This window comes from Onychostoma macrolepis, chromosome 17 (assembly GCF_012432095.1).
Source record: "Onychostoma macrolepis isolate SWU-2019 chromosome 17, ASM1243209v1, whole genome shotgun sequence".
In the NCBI taxonomy this organism is placed as follows: Eukaryota; Metazoa; Chordata; class Actinopteri; order Cypriniformes; family Cyprinidae; genus Onychostoma; species Onychostoma macrolepis.
Window position 1 is genome coordinate 22259730 of NC_081171.1, and position 18298 is coordinate 22278027.

Consider the following 18298-nt stretch of genomic DNA (forward strand, 5'->3'; position numbering starts at 1 on the left):
TCACTTTCAATTTTTTGCTTTATTTTACTTCTAGCCTTTTCATTGATGTGGTCTTTCTTTCTTTCTTTTCTTTTCTTTCTTTCTTTCTTTCTTTCTTTCTTTCTTTCTTTCTTTCTTTCTTTCTTTTTTTTATTTTCTTTATTTCTTTCTTTCTCTTTCTGCCTTTCCTTCTTTTACTTCTTATCTTCACTTCTTTGCCTGTTCTTTATTTGTTTACCAATGGTTTCATTTGTTTCAGTTCGTTTCACTTTCTCTTTTACTTTCTTTCACTTTCACTTTTTTTCTTTTTACTGTTTTACTTTTGGCCTTTTTATGGCACTTTTTCACTTCCATTTGTTGTTTTTAACACTTTCCCTCTCCTTTTGTCTTTCTTTTTTGCTCCTTTAGTTTTTTACTTATTCTTTTACTCATTCTTTTTTCAGTAATTCTTTCACTTTCACTTTTTTGTGCCTTTCACTTTCTTTCACACTTGCTTTCAGTTCATAGCATTTATACTTTCACTTTCTTTTTTTTAGTTTCCTTTTGTTCTTTCATTCTTTTGCTCTTTTGTCCCTCAAAGGCTGACTATTACTCATTTACAGTAAAACAATTTCTGCGAACACCCTTTCATTTGTCTGTATGTCTAAGTGAAGTGTGTATATGTGTGTGTGCGCAGCTTCAGGATGGATGTGGATGAGAGCAGGGTGGCTGTGGGGCCTCAGCAGGGCGTTTGTTCTGCAGACTGGGAGACTCAGATCTGCATCCTGTGTCAAGAGGAGCAGGAGGTTCAGGCTCAGGCACCAGCCATGGTCCTTACAGCTTGTGTGCAAAGATCTACTGTTCTCACCCAGAACCGTGGAAAGACACTCTCCCCTAAAGGTGAATGATGCCTCATACTTTACCTCTCAATTACCTTTATTGTGATGACAAACAGGAAGTGTTGACACTAAGCATGTATGAATTCCTTGCACATGTTATGATTTAAGCATTACCGACAGGAATTCTTCTATTGTGATGCAGTATCAGACTGTTTTGTCATCTTCTTTTTTTTTTTTTTTTTTTGTAAAACAGTTGGAAACTATCCCCTGTTCATGCCCCCTGATCTGGCTGTGGGAACACACACCGGCAGCTGTGGGCATGTGATGCACGCCACCTGCTGGCAAAAGTCAGTTAATGCTTAAATAGTTACATTTTGGATGCCTTAACCAAACAAATCCACTCAACCTTTACATCTTTATGTCTATTGGCTGTGTGTAGGTACTTTGAAGCTGTGCAGAACACCACTCGGAATCGGCTGCATGCAGATCTGATCATAGACCTGGAGAACGGCGAGTACATGTGTCCACTCTGCAAGTCCCTCTGTAACACTGTCATCCCTCTGATCCCTGTGGAGCCCAGCAGGCTTAATTAGTACGGCACCATTACTAACCTTATTATGTTCAATTTCAGGTGCTTACACTGGGATGAGTCAAATTGATATGTTTTTTTGTCTCCCTGTCAGTGAGAGTGCTGAGTTAGTTGGTCAGCATCTCACTCTGGAGCGCTGGATTCAGATTATGTCTTCTCGGATCAGAGGTCTGAGAGGTACATGGGAAACAGGTGAGAGTCAAAACTGATTTGTGCCTCCTGAATTTCAGTGTCAAGATACTCTCTCTTTAATTCAGATTGATTTGTGTATGTGTGATTACAGGCAGTAACAGTGAGGAAGCGGCTGAGGAAGCAGTGGCACTTTTTGATGAGTGTCAAGCTGAATTCAGATCCATTCTCAGTTTTGGAGTTCAAGAGCCGTGAGTCTCTAAACAGACAAGTCTTTATTTAAAGCTGCAGTCCATAACTTTTTTTGGGTAAAAACTATCCGAAATCAGTATTTGAGAAAGTACATAACCAGCCAGTGTTCAAAACTATCGCCTTACTTTAGCCCGATTCACAACGTTTAGCTTATAATAATGTTTTCTAATTTGAGTGGTATAGGTAGATTTTCGCGGGAAATTCAAGCATGGCACTGCGTTATTACGTCACGTCTGTAAACATAAAGAAGTTGTCTCGGCTAGTAGGCTATCGCATTTGAGGATCCTGCAGATGGCGGATCATTTATAGCCTTTTCTCACAGCAGCTAGAATAATTAAATGTAGCATTTTGATGGCGGATTGTAATCCAGAAAGGATTATGTGTTTATGAAACATATGTGAATGAAATTAAATTATATTCCAGTTTTAAATGTGCTTCTGATTACAGATTGCCTGGGATTACACAAGATTTGTATTTTAAAGAAAACCAGTTTGAAGGGAGCACAATTTGCTTTTTGAATTAAAACAATTTCTTAATATGAAATTCGAATGGCATGACAATTAGATTAGACTGTACAGAAATTTAAATCTACACGCTATAGGCTACTCATAGTCACGCAATGCTGATATTGTTAAGAATAATAATTTGAGAATAAAGTATAACAATAATAATAATTTGCACGGTTTGATGTGATATGAGTTAACTGATCTTTAGATTAAATCACCATTGGTAGCGCGATTTATGGTAATGCTTTTTTCCTCATTTGGTCAGAACAAACATGGCAGACTTGTTACTTACTTGTTCAGATGGCAATATATGGTGAAAATTCTTATTTGGGTCATATATTCCAAGACATAGGCTAGAATCTGTGATTGCGAAGTACAGTAAACATCCACACCGGTGCGGTGACTGACAGCCACATATACTCCTCAAAACATTAGATTCATCCGCGCTGGAGCCGTGCCGGAGCACAACCTACGCAAGGAAGATAATTCCGCGCACAGCTGCAATTCCAGGTTTTCAAACAGAGATGGCAACAAAGAGGCAAAACTTACAGACTGCAGCTTTAAGTCAATAATATAAAATTGAATTTTAAAATATATGCTTCTGGTCAAGGGGTGGGCGATATACCAGTAGACACTATTGACTGGTAGAAATTTGTCACCCGGTAGAGGTTTTGGACTATCGTCTTTATCACGGTTACACACTCGTGACGTTTGACAAATGTATCGTTTGCACTCGCTTTTAAACATTGCAGTGATTTTAAGCTGTTGGAATGCAATCAGCAGCGAAAGAGAACTCATTTCACTATATGTGCATGCTGCCTGAGAGACTGTTTCTAAGTGCTGTCAGAGAGGCGCACGCACGTGAAGACGGTGCTCGTAAAGCGTAGTAATTTTATAGGCTTTGAACGGTTAAATACACACACTTGTATGTGTAAAAATGTCTGTCTTTGAAAGTATCCTCATAAATAGAGTAAGTTAGGTCTTAAGTGAAAGCAAGTTAGAGTAAGTTAGGTCATAAGTATATTGGATCCGGGCAGCTCTTAAAGTGTCTGTCATTCATGTTAATCAAACAAAAGAGAGAAAATCTGTTACTGCTCTTGACTAAATCACTTTTGTAAGTTTAATAAGAAGAAATATATATTTAATTTAATAATATGCAATAATATTAACTGATTAATATGCAGTGTTTTTTATCCGTTTGATTACTTTACAATGTAGTATTTCCTATATTTGTTCTACTGTAGTTTTTTTTTTTTTGTCCTGCTGATTGGAATTAGTTTCTTATTCTTATGTAATCGCTGAATGTCCACTTGTCTTCAGTGAGCTTGAATTCCTTTTTTTTTTTTTTTTTTTTTTTTTAAGCTAGTATCAGTTTTTTGTGATATTTACACTGGTGACAAGAATTATGAAATTTCTATGGTATCAAAAATGTTCATATCATAAGGACCTTATTTAAAGCAAAAATAACTATATCGTGATCCGAGAAATAAAATTACTCCTATTGTGATATAAGATTTTGGTTATATCGCACACCCCTATTCTGGTCCTATAGTGCACAATATATCACATCAAAGAATAAAAGTATTTATATATAGACAGACAGACTAAATCCAGAAGAACTGTGGCAAATGTCTGCAAAGCTACAGTACTGTGAAAAGTTTTTGCCACTTGTGTAAAACTGCTGTAATGTGAGGATTATTATTATTTCTAAATATGATGTAAACTCTGCTTGTGATCAGGCCGAAGTTCTCTCGCAGTATCACAGAGATGTTGGGGGTCTGTGCGACCACAGTGCACAGGGTGGGACTGCAGACCGCTCCCAATGACCTGTGCCCGCACGTGCCTGTCATGTCCTGGAACACATGTGCCTACACCATCCAGGCCATTGGTAATGCTCTCCTCCTTTGCTCACTTGAGGTATTTGTCAGACACTGTTGTCTGCAGAGCACTTTAAAATGGTGGATATGTTCACACAGTCAGTGTTGGGAAACATCACCCATACTTGCCAACAGGTGTTTCTCTCAAATTGTCCTATGTAGCATAATTCATGTGAACGGTATTTTGGTGCTGTGTGAGCCAGTCTTTTTGCCATGTGCCGCCTCATCTGTTTTTTTCTCTCTCACTTTAGAAAATATGTTACAGGAAGAAGGGAAGCCTCTTTTTGGATCCCTCCAGAACAGACAGGTCTGGTTGGACTCTACTGATATAGATCATACTGCACACCATTTAATGTGGGATTGATTTCTAAATTGATTTTCTTCTTCAGCTGTCTGGACTCAAAGCATTAGTGCAGTTCTCAGCTGCTCAGAGGCTGAAGAGCAGGCAAGCTGTCATACAAAAGCATTTTTCTGATATGTTAGCAGGTATGTCACGTTTAGGAGAGGATGGATATGGTTGTTAGTTTTGTTCATGCAGCAGTTCTCTCAATTCTCTTGTCTCTTTCTAGTCCTGGTACCTGTTCCTAATGTAGAAAACACACCATCAATATTAGAAGTGGACTTCTTTCATCTACTGGTGAGTGTCTTTCTTTTTACTGGCATTATAAAAATAAAAGATGTGATTTTATACTTACACATGTGTATGTATGGATGTATGGACAGATGCTTATATCATTATATTACAGGTGCATCTCAATAAATTAGAATGTCGTGGAAAAGTTCATTTATTTCAGTAATTCAACTCAAATTGTGAAACTTGTGTATTAAATAAATTCAATGCACACAGACTGAAGTAGTTTACGTCTTTGGTTCTTTTAATTGTGATGATTTAGGCTCACATTTAACAAAAACCCACCAATTCACAAAAACCCAACAAATTAGAATATTTCATAAGACCAATTAAAAAAAAAAACATTTTTAGAGAATTGTTGGTCTTCTGGAAAGTATGTTCATTTATTGTATATGTACTCAATACTTGGTAGGGGCTGCTTTTGCTTTAATTACTGCCTCAATTCGGCGTGGCATGGAGGTGATCAGTTTGTGGCACTGCTGAGGTGGTATGGAAGACCAGGTTTCTTTGACAGTGGCCTTCAGCTCATCTGCATTGTTGGGTCTGGTGTCTCTCATCTTCCTCTTGACAATACCCCATAGATTCTCTATGGGGTTCAGGTCTAGTGAGTTTGCTGGCCAGTCAAGCACACCAACACCATGGTCATTTAACCAACTTTTGGTACCTTTGGCAGTGTGGGCAGGTGCCAAGTCCTGCTGGAAAATGAAATCAGCATCTCCATAAAGCTTGTCAGCAGAAGGAAGCATGAAGTGCTCTAAAATTTCTTGGTAGATGGCTGCGTTGACTGTGGACTTCAGAAAACACAGTGGACCAACACCAGCAGATGACATGGCAGCCCAAATCATCACTGACTGTGGAAACTTCACACTGGACTTCAAGCAACATGGATTCTGTGCCTCTCCACTCTTCCTCCAGACTCTGGGACCTTGATTTCCAAATTAAATGCAAAATTTACTTTCATCTGAAAAGAGGACTTTGGACCACTGAGCAATAGTCCAGTTCTTTTTCTCCACAGCCCAGTTAAGATGCTTCTGACGTTGTCTCTGGTTCAGAAGTGGCTTGGTAGCCCTTTTCCTGAAGACGTCTGAGCGTGGTGACTCTTGATGCACTGACTCCAGCTTCAGTTCACTCCTTGTGCTCTCACAAGTGTTTGAATCAGCTTTGCTTGACAGTATTCTCAAGCTTGCAGTCATCCCTGTTGCTTGTGCATCTTTTCCTACCCAAATTATTCCTTCCAGTCAACTTTGCATTTAATATGCTTTGATACAGCACTCTGTAAACAGCCACACCTTTCAGTAATGACCCTCTGTGACTTACCCTCTTTGTGGAGGGTGTCAATGTTTGTCTTCTGGATCATTGCCAAGTCAGCAGTCTTCTCCATTATTGTGGTTTCAAAGAACAAGAGATACCCAGAATTTATACTGTATGGATGGTCATTTATTCAAACTCAAATGTAAATATTCTAATATCTTGAGATACTGATTTTTGACTTTCATGAGCTGTAAGCTCTAATCATCAAAATTAAAACAAAAACTTTTGAAATGTTTTACTTTACATGTAATGAATCTAAAATATATGAAAGTTTAACTTTTTGAAATAAGTTACAAGAAAAAATTAACTTTTTCACGACATTCTAATTTATTGAGATGCACCTGTATATAATTTAGCCTAGTCAATCTACACTTTTTTAACATTAATGTGTGCGCATTCCAACTCATTCCAACGACAAATGGTAAATGCCAAACAGTGCCTTCCATAGGTATTAGGACAGTAATAGCAAAATTGCTTTATTTGCTGTATAGTCAAGACATCTGCAAATATGATTAAGAGATTAATATGAGACAAAACTACAGAATGTCACATTTTATTATTAGCTGTTTCAACACATACATGTTTTACCAAATAAAAAGGATAGCACTTTTAGAGTTCATCCCACTATCTAATGTGAGCATAAGTATTGGGACAGCTGAACATAAGGCAGATGTAAAAGATTAAAAGCTATTATTTAGTTCCCTTTAGATCCCTTGCATGCAATAACAGCAGTGAGTCTGCAAGCCATAGACATCACCAGACTCTTGGTCTTATTCTTTGAAATGCTTTTCCAGCCTTTAATGTAGCCAGTTCCAACTGTTGCTTGTTTTAGGGAGTTTCTGCCTTTAGTCTCCTCTGTAGGAGGAGAAATTCTTGTTCAATCAGATTTAAATCTGGAGATTGACTTGGGCAATCTAAGACTTTCCATTTCTTTGCCCTGATAAACTCCTTAACTGAACTGGCAGGGGTGTGTTGGGTCATTGTCCTGATGCAATATGAAGCGCTTTCTGGTGAGTCTGGTGACATTTTCTTAAATATCGGTAGCCAAGATGGTTTTGTACCCTTCCAAATTCATTCTACTACTGTTATCATACATTAAGTCATAATTAAAATTGAGAGGCCCTGTTCCAGAGACAGCCATGCATGCCCATGCCATGACACCACCTCCACCATGCTTTACAGATGAGGCTGTATGCTTAGGATCATTTGCAATTACTTTTTTCTCCACACTTTTGCTTTCCCATCACTTAGATTAAGTGAAAGACTAAATTATGATATAACAAGAATAAAAAAAAAAAAAAAAATCTAAATATAAGCATTTGCTAAATAAATAAAATGCTAAATGAATGCAAGACTAAATGATTTCTGCCTGGCACATGATAAAACAAAAAAGGCTCATAGACTTTTATCTAAGTAGGGATATCTAGAAACCTCCGGAATGGCCCTTTTGTATATTTAGCGGATTTATTTATTTTTTATATAAATGTATATTGCAACCTAGCATTATGGTTGTGACTTGTGCACGGCCAAACGCCACTATCAATTTCCCCCGAAAATGTAAAAAACTTCAAACACCCTTTTTTTTTATGCGCTTAGTTTCAAGCAATCATTTTCAAGCAGCTAGATAAGTCAGAAGAAAGCAATTGAAGATTTCTAATCATTTGTGGGACTGTGTGTGTGATTAGGTGGGGTTGGTTCTGTCCATCCCAGCGTTGTATCAGGAAGAGGCTGTAGACCTGCACCCTTCAGCAGTCAGCACAGTGTACAATCACCTCTACCTGCTGCACCTGCTCACTATGGCACACATGCTGCAGGTCCTGCTGGCCTCACACGGTAAACACACACTGCCAGAGTCAGATGCAAATACTGAAGTATAACATTTTATGCACAGCACTTATTTTCAGTAATATTGTGTGTAGATTGTGCTGTAATAGGAGGGTCAGGGGAGGGCGATGAGGCCCAGGCTGCAGCCGAACTCTTCTCTATTGTGTCTCAACACACAGACAGGTGAGTTTATACATGTCATATAGGGAAAGTCTCCCAGTTTTTCTATTGCTGTCTCTCATCGTCTCTCTCTTTCTCAGGTTGAGGGCTGGTGTGACTGGTTTCTGTGTAGAGGGTGTAAAGAGAGGTGTGCTTCCCTTCCTGCGCTGTGCTGCACTGTTCTTCAATTGCCTTACAGGAGTGCCCCCTCCAGAGGAGCTGTCCGGTACTGCAGGTCACTACACTTTATATGTTGTGTTTAAACTATTGCTGTGACTGTCAAATGATTAATCGCATCCAAAATAAAAGTTTTTGTTTACATAATATATGTGTGTGTACTGTGCATATTTATTATGTATATATAAATACACACATGCATGTATATATTTAAGAAAAATGTTACGTTTATATATTAAATATATTTATATATGATATAAATTATATGAATATAAATATATACATGTAAATATTTTCAAAATATATGCTGTGTGTGTGTGTATTTATATATACATAATAAATACACACACACACACATATTATGTAAACAAAAACTTTTATTTTGGATGCAATTAATCGTTTGACAGCGCTAGTTTAAACATGCCACACTGCTATTACATAATGTTTGAATAAATAGATGGTTGTAGGTTCAAATGACTAATAATGACTATATCATCCAGGCTATAGTTTTTTATAATTTTTTTTGTCATTATACACATAGCAATGCTGCAGAGTACTGTATGCATATAAAGCTAACACATATTAACCATAATTCTTCTATGCAGAGTCACCTGAAAGTCAGCTGCATCTGTTGTGTAGTTACCTCTCCTTGCCCTCCAACCTGTTTCAACTGTTTCAGGACCACAGGGATGTTGTAACCACCTTAATAAAGAGGTACAGATCAGATTCTCACAAACTCACAAAACATTTCTTATATTAATGCGCCATGCCTAAATATCTACAATATCAGCTACAATTTTGCTAATGAACTTGATTATCTGGTATAATTATAATGGTAGTAATAAACAAAATATATAAACAAATAAATAATAAACAAAACATTAACAGTATTGTTGTTGCTGTTTTGTTGTTTATTACTAACAGCATCATTGTCATTATATTATTGTTGCTGCTGTTTAATTGTTCTTGTTTAGTTGTTACTAATAATAAGGATTATTATAATATTTTTGTTTAATTATTTACGTTATACTATTTAATATACATATTATATTATTTATTGTATTTATTTATAACTATTATATTATAACAACAATATTAAAACAATTATTATTAATACTTTATTTATTTACATTACACTTTTTAATATTATATTATTAAGTACTGTATTATTTACTTTATTTATTTATCACTATTATAGTAACTATTAATAATAATTATTATTTATTATTATTTTTAAACATTGTTTTGTTTGTACAATAGTAAACAATAATATTTTAAAATTAAGCTTAAAAGTACAATTTTTTTATTATATATGTTGTTGTTGTTGTTGTTGTTTAAAAATAACGATCATTCTCATCAAGGAAACCTATTTGTAGTTTTCAAATTTCGTAAAATTATACATAATTCACACCAACAAAAAAGCTGAAGCCATAGTTTATTTTATGTAGAAGGATTAAAAAATAAAAATAAAAAAAGGTATAATTTTATTTATAATAATCAATAAACAAGTATTAATAATTGTAATTATTTATTATTAGTAGAAAGATATTTATTAGTATTAAATATGCAAATATATTTTAATTAATATTAATATATTTATTGTGTCTTATATTATTAAGAACTCCCCTTTATTATGGTCAAATCACTGAATTGTATGGCTTCTCATGGCTTATTGTTTTCTTTAAGACAGTATATTTCTAAATTACTAATTCTGTACAGTATATTTATGTATCTATTCACTTTGATTTATATGCATTGCTGTGTATCTGTGTGTCAGGTGGTGTGAGAATACAGCCATATCCAAAGCCCTCAAAGGTGAAATGCAAATCATCAGGTTAGACGCCACTTAAGTTTTCCTCTGTTTGATCTTATACTCACTTCCTTTTTTATTAAAAACAATAATTTAACGGAATTTCCCACCTGTGGTTCAGGTATCCTCGTAAGAGAAACAGGCTAATAGATCTTCCAGAGGACTATAGTGTGTTGCTCAATCAAGCTAGTCACTTTAAGTAAGTACTTTTAATAAAAGATTGCCTATCATGTCCATTGAATTAATTGAATATTTTGTGCAGATTAATCGGATGTTTTCTGTGACTTTTTCTCTTTGCCCGTAGATGCCCAAACTCATCAGATGACGAGCGAAAGCACCCGACTCTGTGTCTTCAGTGCGGGGTCATGCTGTGTGCGCAGAGCCCCTGCTGTCAGGAGCAGCTGAACGGGGAGGAAGTGGGCGCGTGTACGGCTCACGCTGCCACTTGTGGGGCTGGAGTGGGAATGTTTCTCAGGTGAGAGGAAGACGAGAAAAGCAGCTGAACCTCTGGCATTTATACTGTGGCTGAATCTGAAATCACATACTTCCTTGCTATATAGTAGTATGTTCGAATTCACAGTATTCATAAAACAGTAGGCAAAAAGTAGCTGGATCACCTACTAGTGCGGTCAGTGGGGTCACATGACAATGACAACTTCATACATTGTATTTATACTATATAGAACATACTCTTTTAGCGGTGGTGATGTAATTACTTATTCAAATGAAGTACCTACTCAGTAAGCCATTTCAGATGCGGCGAGTGTATATCTTATTCTACAAAAGAAATATGTAAATAAATAAATGCAAATAACTATTGATAATAACGATCTTGTTTGTGTCTTTCTGAACAGGGTTCGAGAGTGTGAGATCATCTTGATGGCCAGTAAGACACGGGGAAGTCCCTATCCAGCACCTTACCTTGACGACTATGGAGAAACAGACCCTCAGCTTGGGTAAAGTTCAATGTTGTAGATTTTTACACCAGCTCCTTGCGATAGAGTTTGGATGTTTCATTCATTTTGGAAAGCCATTTCTGCATATAGTTTAAAAAAAAAAAAGAAGTAATTAACAGTGTTGGCTAAAGTCACTTAAAAATGTAATGCACTACAATATTGCGTTAAGGTCATTGCACACGAAAATCCAAAATTTTTGTATGCGTTTTTTTGTATTCGTCATTCCTTTCCTATCAAAATGTTTGCTACGGATGCGAAAATCGAACCCGATCCAAATTTTTTATGATGGATGAAAGTTTTGGAGGCAGTGTGGAAATGTGATTGACACAACGTGAGGTCGTATTTATTTTTTAACGTGCTAAAATTTCGGACGAGAATTTCGGACTAGGTGTGCAAAGACCTTTACTCCATAAAAAAGTAACTAATTGTGTTACTTTTTATGAAAAGTAATACATTGTTCATTTTATGTTACTTTTTATCATCTGGACTTGCTTATTTGTGTTTCATAACAAAAAACCCAGAAGTTTTATTTATTATTGGTAGTGAAGGCCCTTTCACACATAAAATAAATAAATTGATGAATTAATTTTTTTTTAAATTTTTTTTTTTTAAAGTGAATAAATGGGAAAACAAAGTAACTTGCATTACTTATCTGTATATTTTGTTGTAAATTTTAAAGGAATGAATTTACTTTACTATTTACTAAATTTACTATTTACTAATTTTTTTTATTTTTTATTTTTTAAGTATTCTGATTACTTGTAGTGTTACCCCCAACACTGGCAATTAAATATTGTGTATTTTATTATATTGTTATATTATTGTTATATTAATGCATATCAAGCAAATATACACTACTGTTAATTGGAGACTTTTATGCTGACCAAGGCTGCATTTATTTGATCAAAAATACAGTAAAAAAAGTAATATTGCAAAATATAATTACAATTAAAACTAGTATTTTATACAGTATTTCAATATATTTTAAAATGTAATTTATTCTTGTTAATTTTCAGCATCATTTCTCCAGTTATGTGATCCTTCAGATTCGAGCAACATTTATTATTATCAACACTGAAAACAGCTTTTCTGCTTAATACTTTTTTGTAAACGTTCATACTTTTTTTTTTTTCTCCAGGATTCTTTGATGAATAGAATGTTCATTATAAAGGCTTTTACTGTCACTTTTGATCAGTTTAATGGGTCTTGCTAAATAAGTATTCATTTCCATAAAAAAAGAAGGAAAAAATCTTTTGAATGGTATCATTAATTGATAAAAATGTCTTGATTTACTGAGAAGTCTGTGGGTAAACAGTGTTATTTTAGTTGAGATTGAGATACTGTTTTGTTCACATTTAGAATTTATTATTTTTATATTTTCAATTTTCATATTAATTTTAGTTAAAGTTTTAATTTTGTTGTGTGTTTTAGTCTAGCTTAGCAGTTTTTGTTTTTAGTTTTACTTAAAGCTGCAGTCTGTAAGTTTTGCCTCTTTGTCGCCATCTCTGTTTGAAAACCTGGAATTGCAGCTGTGTACGGAATTATCTTCCTTGCGTGGGTTGTGCTCCGGCACGGCTCCAGCGTGGATGAATCTAATGTTTTGAGGAGTATGTGTGGCTGTTTACTGTACTTCGCAATCACAGATTCTAGCCTATGTCTTGGGATATATGACCCAAATAAGAATTTTCACCGTATATTGCTATCTGAACAAGTAAGCTCATATCGGTTAGCTCATATCACATCAAACCGTGCAAAATATTATTATTGTTATACTTTATTCTCAAATTATTAATGTTAACAACATCAGCATTGCGTGATTATGAGTATAGTGTGTATGTATAATTTGTATTAACGTGTAGATTTAAATTTCTGTACGGTCTAATCTAATTGTCATGCCATTCAAATTTCATATTAAGAAATTATTTTAACCCAAAAAGCAAACTATGCTCCCTTCGAACTGGTTTTCTTTAAAATACAAATCTTGTGTAATCCCAGGCAATCTGTAATCAGAAGCACATTTAAAACTGGAATATAATTTAATTTCATTCACATGTGTTTCATAAACACATAATCCTTTCTGGATTACAGTCCTCCATCAAAATGATACATTTAATTATTCTAGCTGCTGTGAGAAAAGGCTTTAAACAAATCCGTCACCTGCAGGATCCTCAAATGCGAGTATGTGTAGCCGGGACAACTTCTTTATGTTTACAGACGTGACGTAATGACGCAGCGCCATGCTTGAATTTCCCACGAAAACCTACCTATACCACTCAAATTAGAAAACATTATTATAAGCTAAACGTTGTGAATTGGGCTAAAGTAAGGCGATAGTTTTGAACACTGGCTGGTTATGTACTTGCTCAAATATTGATTTTGGATCATTTTTAACCAAAAAAAGTTACGGACTGCAGCTTTAACTATAGTAACACTGTGTGAAACAATTATAGATTTTATACTGAATTTCCTTTTATTACTGAATTTTCTTGAAATTTCTTGTATAAAATTTAGTGCTGGGCAACGATTAATCGCGATTAATCACATCCAAAATAAATGTTTTTGTTTCTATAATATATGTGTGTGTACTGTGTATATTTATTTTGTGTGTATATATAAAGACACACGTACAGTATATATTTTCATGTGTGTATATATTTATATTCATATAATGTATTATATATATATATATATATATATATAAGTATATTTAATATAAACATAACATTTTTCTTAAATATATACGTGCATGTTTGTGTATTTACATATATACATAATAAATGTACACAGTACACACATATACTGTATATCACGTACACAAAAACTTTTATTTTGGATTCGATTAATTGTGATTAATCGTTGCCCAGCACTAATTCAGTTTTAATCTACTTGCAACGATGACTGTTTTTTTTAAATTACCATTCCTCTGATTGGGTGGGTGAGGGAAACATAATTCACATCCAAAACATAAATAAAGATATTAAATATGATCAAAATGCTGACAATGCATTTCTGATATAATTCTGATGGAAACATTGTAGCATCATTAAGCATGTGCATTGTCAGTTTATTCTTTAATAGCAGTAATGCTGAGCTGTATTTGTTTGTGCTTTGCTAGGCGTGGGAACCCGCTGCATTTGTGTCCAGAGCGCTACCGCAAGTTGCTTCATATGTGGCAGCAGCACTGCGTCCTGGAGGAAATCGCACGCAGTCTGGAGGTCCTCAACGTCATGTTCCCCTTTGAGTGGCAGATGCTTTGAGCTCCAAGACGGCCAGAGGAAGTTCACAATGCGAGAATCAAGACACACCGACTTCAAGGAGTAATAAACTCCCTCACTTCTCTACTTACTGCTGTCCATGTTTTCCAGCAGCTAGTGCATTATGGGTAGTCACACTAAACAGGCCCATAGAAGCTATTAAAGAAGTGAATGTGTTCTCTCGGCTCTTTATTTATTTAGCTTGGGTTGCAGATCTACACTTGTTTTAGAACTTCAGCTTTTTCTTTTTGCTCAATATGGTGTTTTTCCATTTGTTTTCAGGGTGTAAAGATTTATTGCAGGGCTTGTGTCTCTACAAAACCCAAACAGATTGTTTTTTTTTTGTTGTTGTTTTTTTTAACCTATGTGAAATGCTAGTCCTTTCACCCTGCTACAGCCTTTTTGCTCTTTCTTTCATCTGTGTGAGAAATGTATTCATGTGAATATAATATATCTATGTACTACTTTATGTAAAGCTGCCCTCAAAAAAAAAAAAAAAAAAGTATATTCAGTGCTTGAGTAAAAAGCTGTTTTGCAAATTATGTTCTCAGGTGAATCTCACAGAAACATGTCCGGGTCACATGCTACACCTTATTAAATAAGTCATATTTTTCATAAAAATACAGTTTTTCATTAACATTTTATGTTTTATTTTAAAATTCTCATCATTATTATTACAGTAAAATTACTATATACTTTTAAAAATTAAATCAGCATGAGGCCAAAAGATGACAAATGAACATAAAAAAAATAGTAAAATTAATATTACATTTTTCTTACAGTGACACTGGGATTTGTTACAGTAATGAATTTGGTGGAAAATAATCTCGATGCAAATGATGTTAATATTTCTAATAATAGGCATCATTTAATTTAAGCTAATTTTCTTATTTCTTTTGTTTTTGAGGTAAAATATGACCCAGGCATATTCTTGACAGGTTTCATGAGATTCACTCATGCTATGGATGTCACATGAACATGTAAATAAACAATAATGTATAATTAGATGATGCTATTTTGCTATAAGAATGCAGCTGTGATTTAAATTAAGAAACAAAATGTCAATCACATAATCACATGCAACAATGTAAATTCAAGTTTACTCCACTTGTCAATATGTACTAAATCAAACACAAGTGCTTTTCTTGAGTGTCAGTCCAAGTCCAGATTTTTTTTTTTATTCCACTCATGATCTGGTTCAAGATGTAAGACCTTTTAATTTGCACTTGGCTTTAAACATCTTATGTACATGAAATAAACTACTGAGTGATATCACTATTCTGATGGATCTCTTTCACCTCACATTCTGTTGTCCTCTTAAATCACTGTATTCATCAATTATCTGTACTTGATTATTTATTCAAGTTTGAAGTTATTTAAATTATTTCCTAACTATGATTGATGGGTGTTTCTGTTAGATATTAAAAACACAAACAAGAAATGCTTCTCTTGTGTGTATGTTTTGAGATTTCCATGAAATTCATAGACATCAATGCAACATTGATAATATGCAGATCAGCATATTAGAATTATTTCAGATGGGCCATGTGACAGTGAAGACTGGAGTAATGGTTGCTGAATATTCACATATGTATTCATATAAACAGTCATGGCCAAAAATATCGGCACCCTTGGTAAATATGACCAAAGAAGGCTGTGAAAATTAATCTGCATTGTTAATCCTTTTGATCTTTTATTTAAAAAATTCTGAAAAATCTAACCTTTCATTGGATAATAAGAATTTAAAATGGGGGGAAATATCATTATGAAATAAATGTTTTTTCTAATACACGTTGGACACAATTATTGGCAACCCTAGAAATTCTTATGAGTAAAATATCTCTGAAGTATATTCCCATTCATATTCACAATTTTGAGCACTCCAGGGTGATTATGAACATGAAATTATCCAGCCATGGCTTCCACAGAAATATAAATAGGAGGGAAAACTATGAAGGTAAAATGACGTCAAAAAGATTTGCATGCGCAGGGTAAGATTTGTGAAAGTGTACATAAGATAGCAAGCGTAAATTAATTTTGCATTCTCAAGAAGAGAGTTGTAAAAGTGCAAATTGCATTTCAAGCGTAAGAAAAAAAGATTTGCAGCCTTTTACTGTTATTTGTAAGTGTATATCAAGTATTGTGAAACTGAAACTTCATGCTAAGGCAAAATAAATATGATCTGTATTCTTCTGACTTTCATTTTTCCGCGCTTACACTTTTGGCGCTGTTGTTTCGCCCAAATACAGCCAAAAGTATTGCAAGCCTGCGCCCAGTGTTTTGCAATTGAAAACAACCTTATCAAGAACTGCAAAACGGATTGACTGCGTAAAACCAATATGTGTGTGTAGAAAAAAAAATCGTTGCAACTGTCTAAATGACTTCTTGCGTGCATAGAGCAAAATGTTCGCCAAATAACACGCTGTGTACGTCTGCGTCTTTGCGCTTGCAGTTTTGGCACGATTCTCTCACTGATTTCAGATTTGCAAGCGCGTGTGGAAGGCGGGACCTTCTTCTTTCAGCCAATCAGATGAAGCTCTTGCTGACTCTCGATTTACTCTTATCTGATTGGTTCAATAAAACTCCAGACGTGAGAACACATCTTTATTTTAATTTGACTCAGCGTCATTCTTATTTCGGGGATGGTATTTTTAATGCACAGATACATATAAAAAAATCAATAAATAATTAATAATACAATAAAATAAAATAATAAAACAAAAAAGCATGATCCTTTATAAGCTGTGTAGGCTACCATTAGACTGACTACCATGTGTTCATTCTGAATTTCGAGCTAATATTAGGAAATGACATTTCTGTGTATTCACTCTATTTATCCTAATCATCCTCCTCCTCTTCAGCAGACCATATAATATTAGTTTGTAATCTTGATGCTACTGAAAGTATCTGCACTACTATGCATAATTTCACCATGTCTCCTGATCAGGGTTGATGCCAGATTTTTGTTTTTCCTTTAACGTGTATTTAAAGGAGATTTTACTGTACTAAATATTTACCCCTAAATTATGCATTTACCATCTGTAATGCCATGTGAAACCACTAGATGGATGTATAACCATATAAAAATTTCAACATTACTGTGTATTTCATGGTTTCTGGGAATATTTGATTCAGACATAGTTGGCAGCAGCACTGCGTCCTGGAGGAAATCGCACGCAGTCTGGAGGTCCTCAACGTCATGTTCCCCTTTGAGTGGCAGATGCTTTGAGCTCCAAGACGGCCAGAGGAAGTGCACAATGCGAGAATCAAGACACACCGACTTCAAGGAGTAATAAACTCCCTCACTTCTCTACTTACTGCTGTCCATGTTTTCCAGCAGCTAGTGCATTATGGGTAGTCACACTAAACAGGCCCATAGAAGCTATTAAAGAAGTGAATGTGTTCTCTCGGCTCTTTATTTATTTAGCTTGGGTTGCAGATCTACACTTGTTTTAGAACTTCAGCTTTTTCTTTTTGCTCAATATGGTGTTTTTCCATTTGTTTTCAGGGTGTAAAGATTTATTGCAGGGCTTGTGTCTCTACAAAACCCAAACAGATTGTTTTTTTTTGTTGTTGTTTTTTTAACCTATGTGAAATGCTAGTCCTTTCACCCTGCTACAGCCTTTTTGCTCTTTCTTTCATCTGTGTGAGAAATGTATTCATGTGAATATAATATATCTATGTACTACTTTATGTAAAGCTGCCCTCAAAAAAAAAAAAAAAAAAAAGTATATTCAGTGCTTGAGTAAAAAGCTGTTTTGCAAATTATGTTCTCAGGTGAATCTCACAGAAACATGTCCGGGTCACATGCTACACCTAAAAAATAAGTCATATTTTTCATAAAAAATACAGTTTTTCATTAACATTTTATGTTTTATTTTAAAATTCTCATCATTATTATTATTACAGTAAAATTACTATATACTTTTAAAAAATTAAATCAGCATGAGGCCAAAAAGATGACAAATGAACATAAAAAAATAGTAAAATTAATATTAAATTTTTCTTACAGTGACACTGGGATTT

General features: G+C 34.6%; 1 protein-coding gene across 2 annotated transcripts in view; it reads left to right on the plus strand.

Annotated features, from left to right (window-relative positions):
* ubr1 (ubiquitin protein ligase E3 component n-recognin 1) overlaps positions 1–15574 on the plus strand; it is a 34514-nt gene extending 18940 nt beyond the window's left edge. The window contains exons 30-47 of one of the 2 annotated variants that reach the window (XM_058749074.1): positions 656–858; positions 1051–1144; positions 1237–1389; positions 1481–1578; positions 1670–1766; positions 4013–4161; positions 4402–4457; positions 4540–4636; positions 4720–4787; positions 7778–7925; positions 8012–8099; positions 8177–8310; positions 8858–8966; positions 10030–10086; positions 10184–10261; positions 10367–10537; positions 10917–11018; positions 14134–15574. In XM_058749074.1, coding sequence (XP_058605057.1) covers positions 656–858; positions 1051–1144; positions 1237–1389; positions 1481–1578; positions 1670–1766; positions 4013–4161; positions 4402–4457; positions 4540–4636; positions 4720–4787; positions 7778–7925; positions 8012–8099; positions 8177–8310; positions 8858–8966; positions 10030–10086; positions 10184–10261; positions 10367–10537; positions 10917–11018; positions 14134–14275 — 2044 coding nt within the window. In that variant the 3' untranslated portion in view covers positions 14276–15574. The remainder of the gene's footprint in view (positions 1–655; positions 859–1050; positions 1145–1236; positions 1390–1480; positions 1579–1669; positions 1767–4012; positions 4162–4401; positions 4458–4539; positions 4637–4719; positions 4788–7777; positions 7926–8011; positions 8100–8176; positions 8311–8857; positions 8967–10029; positions 10087–10183; positions 10262–10366; positions 10538–10916; positions 11019–14133) is intronic. The other variant, XM_058749075.1, reaches the window with a different exon arrangement.
* Positions 15575–18298: the final 2724 nt, after the last annotated feature.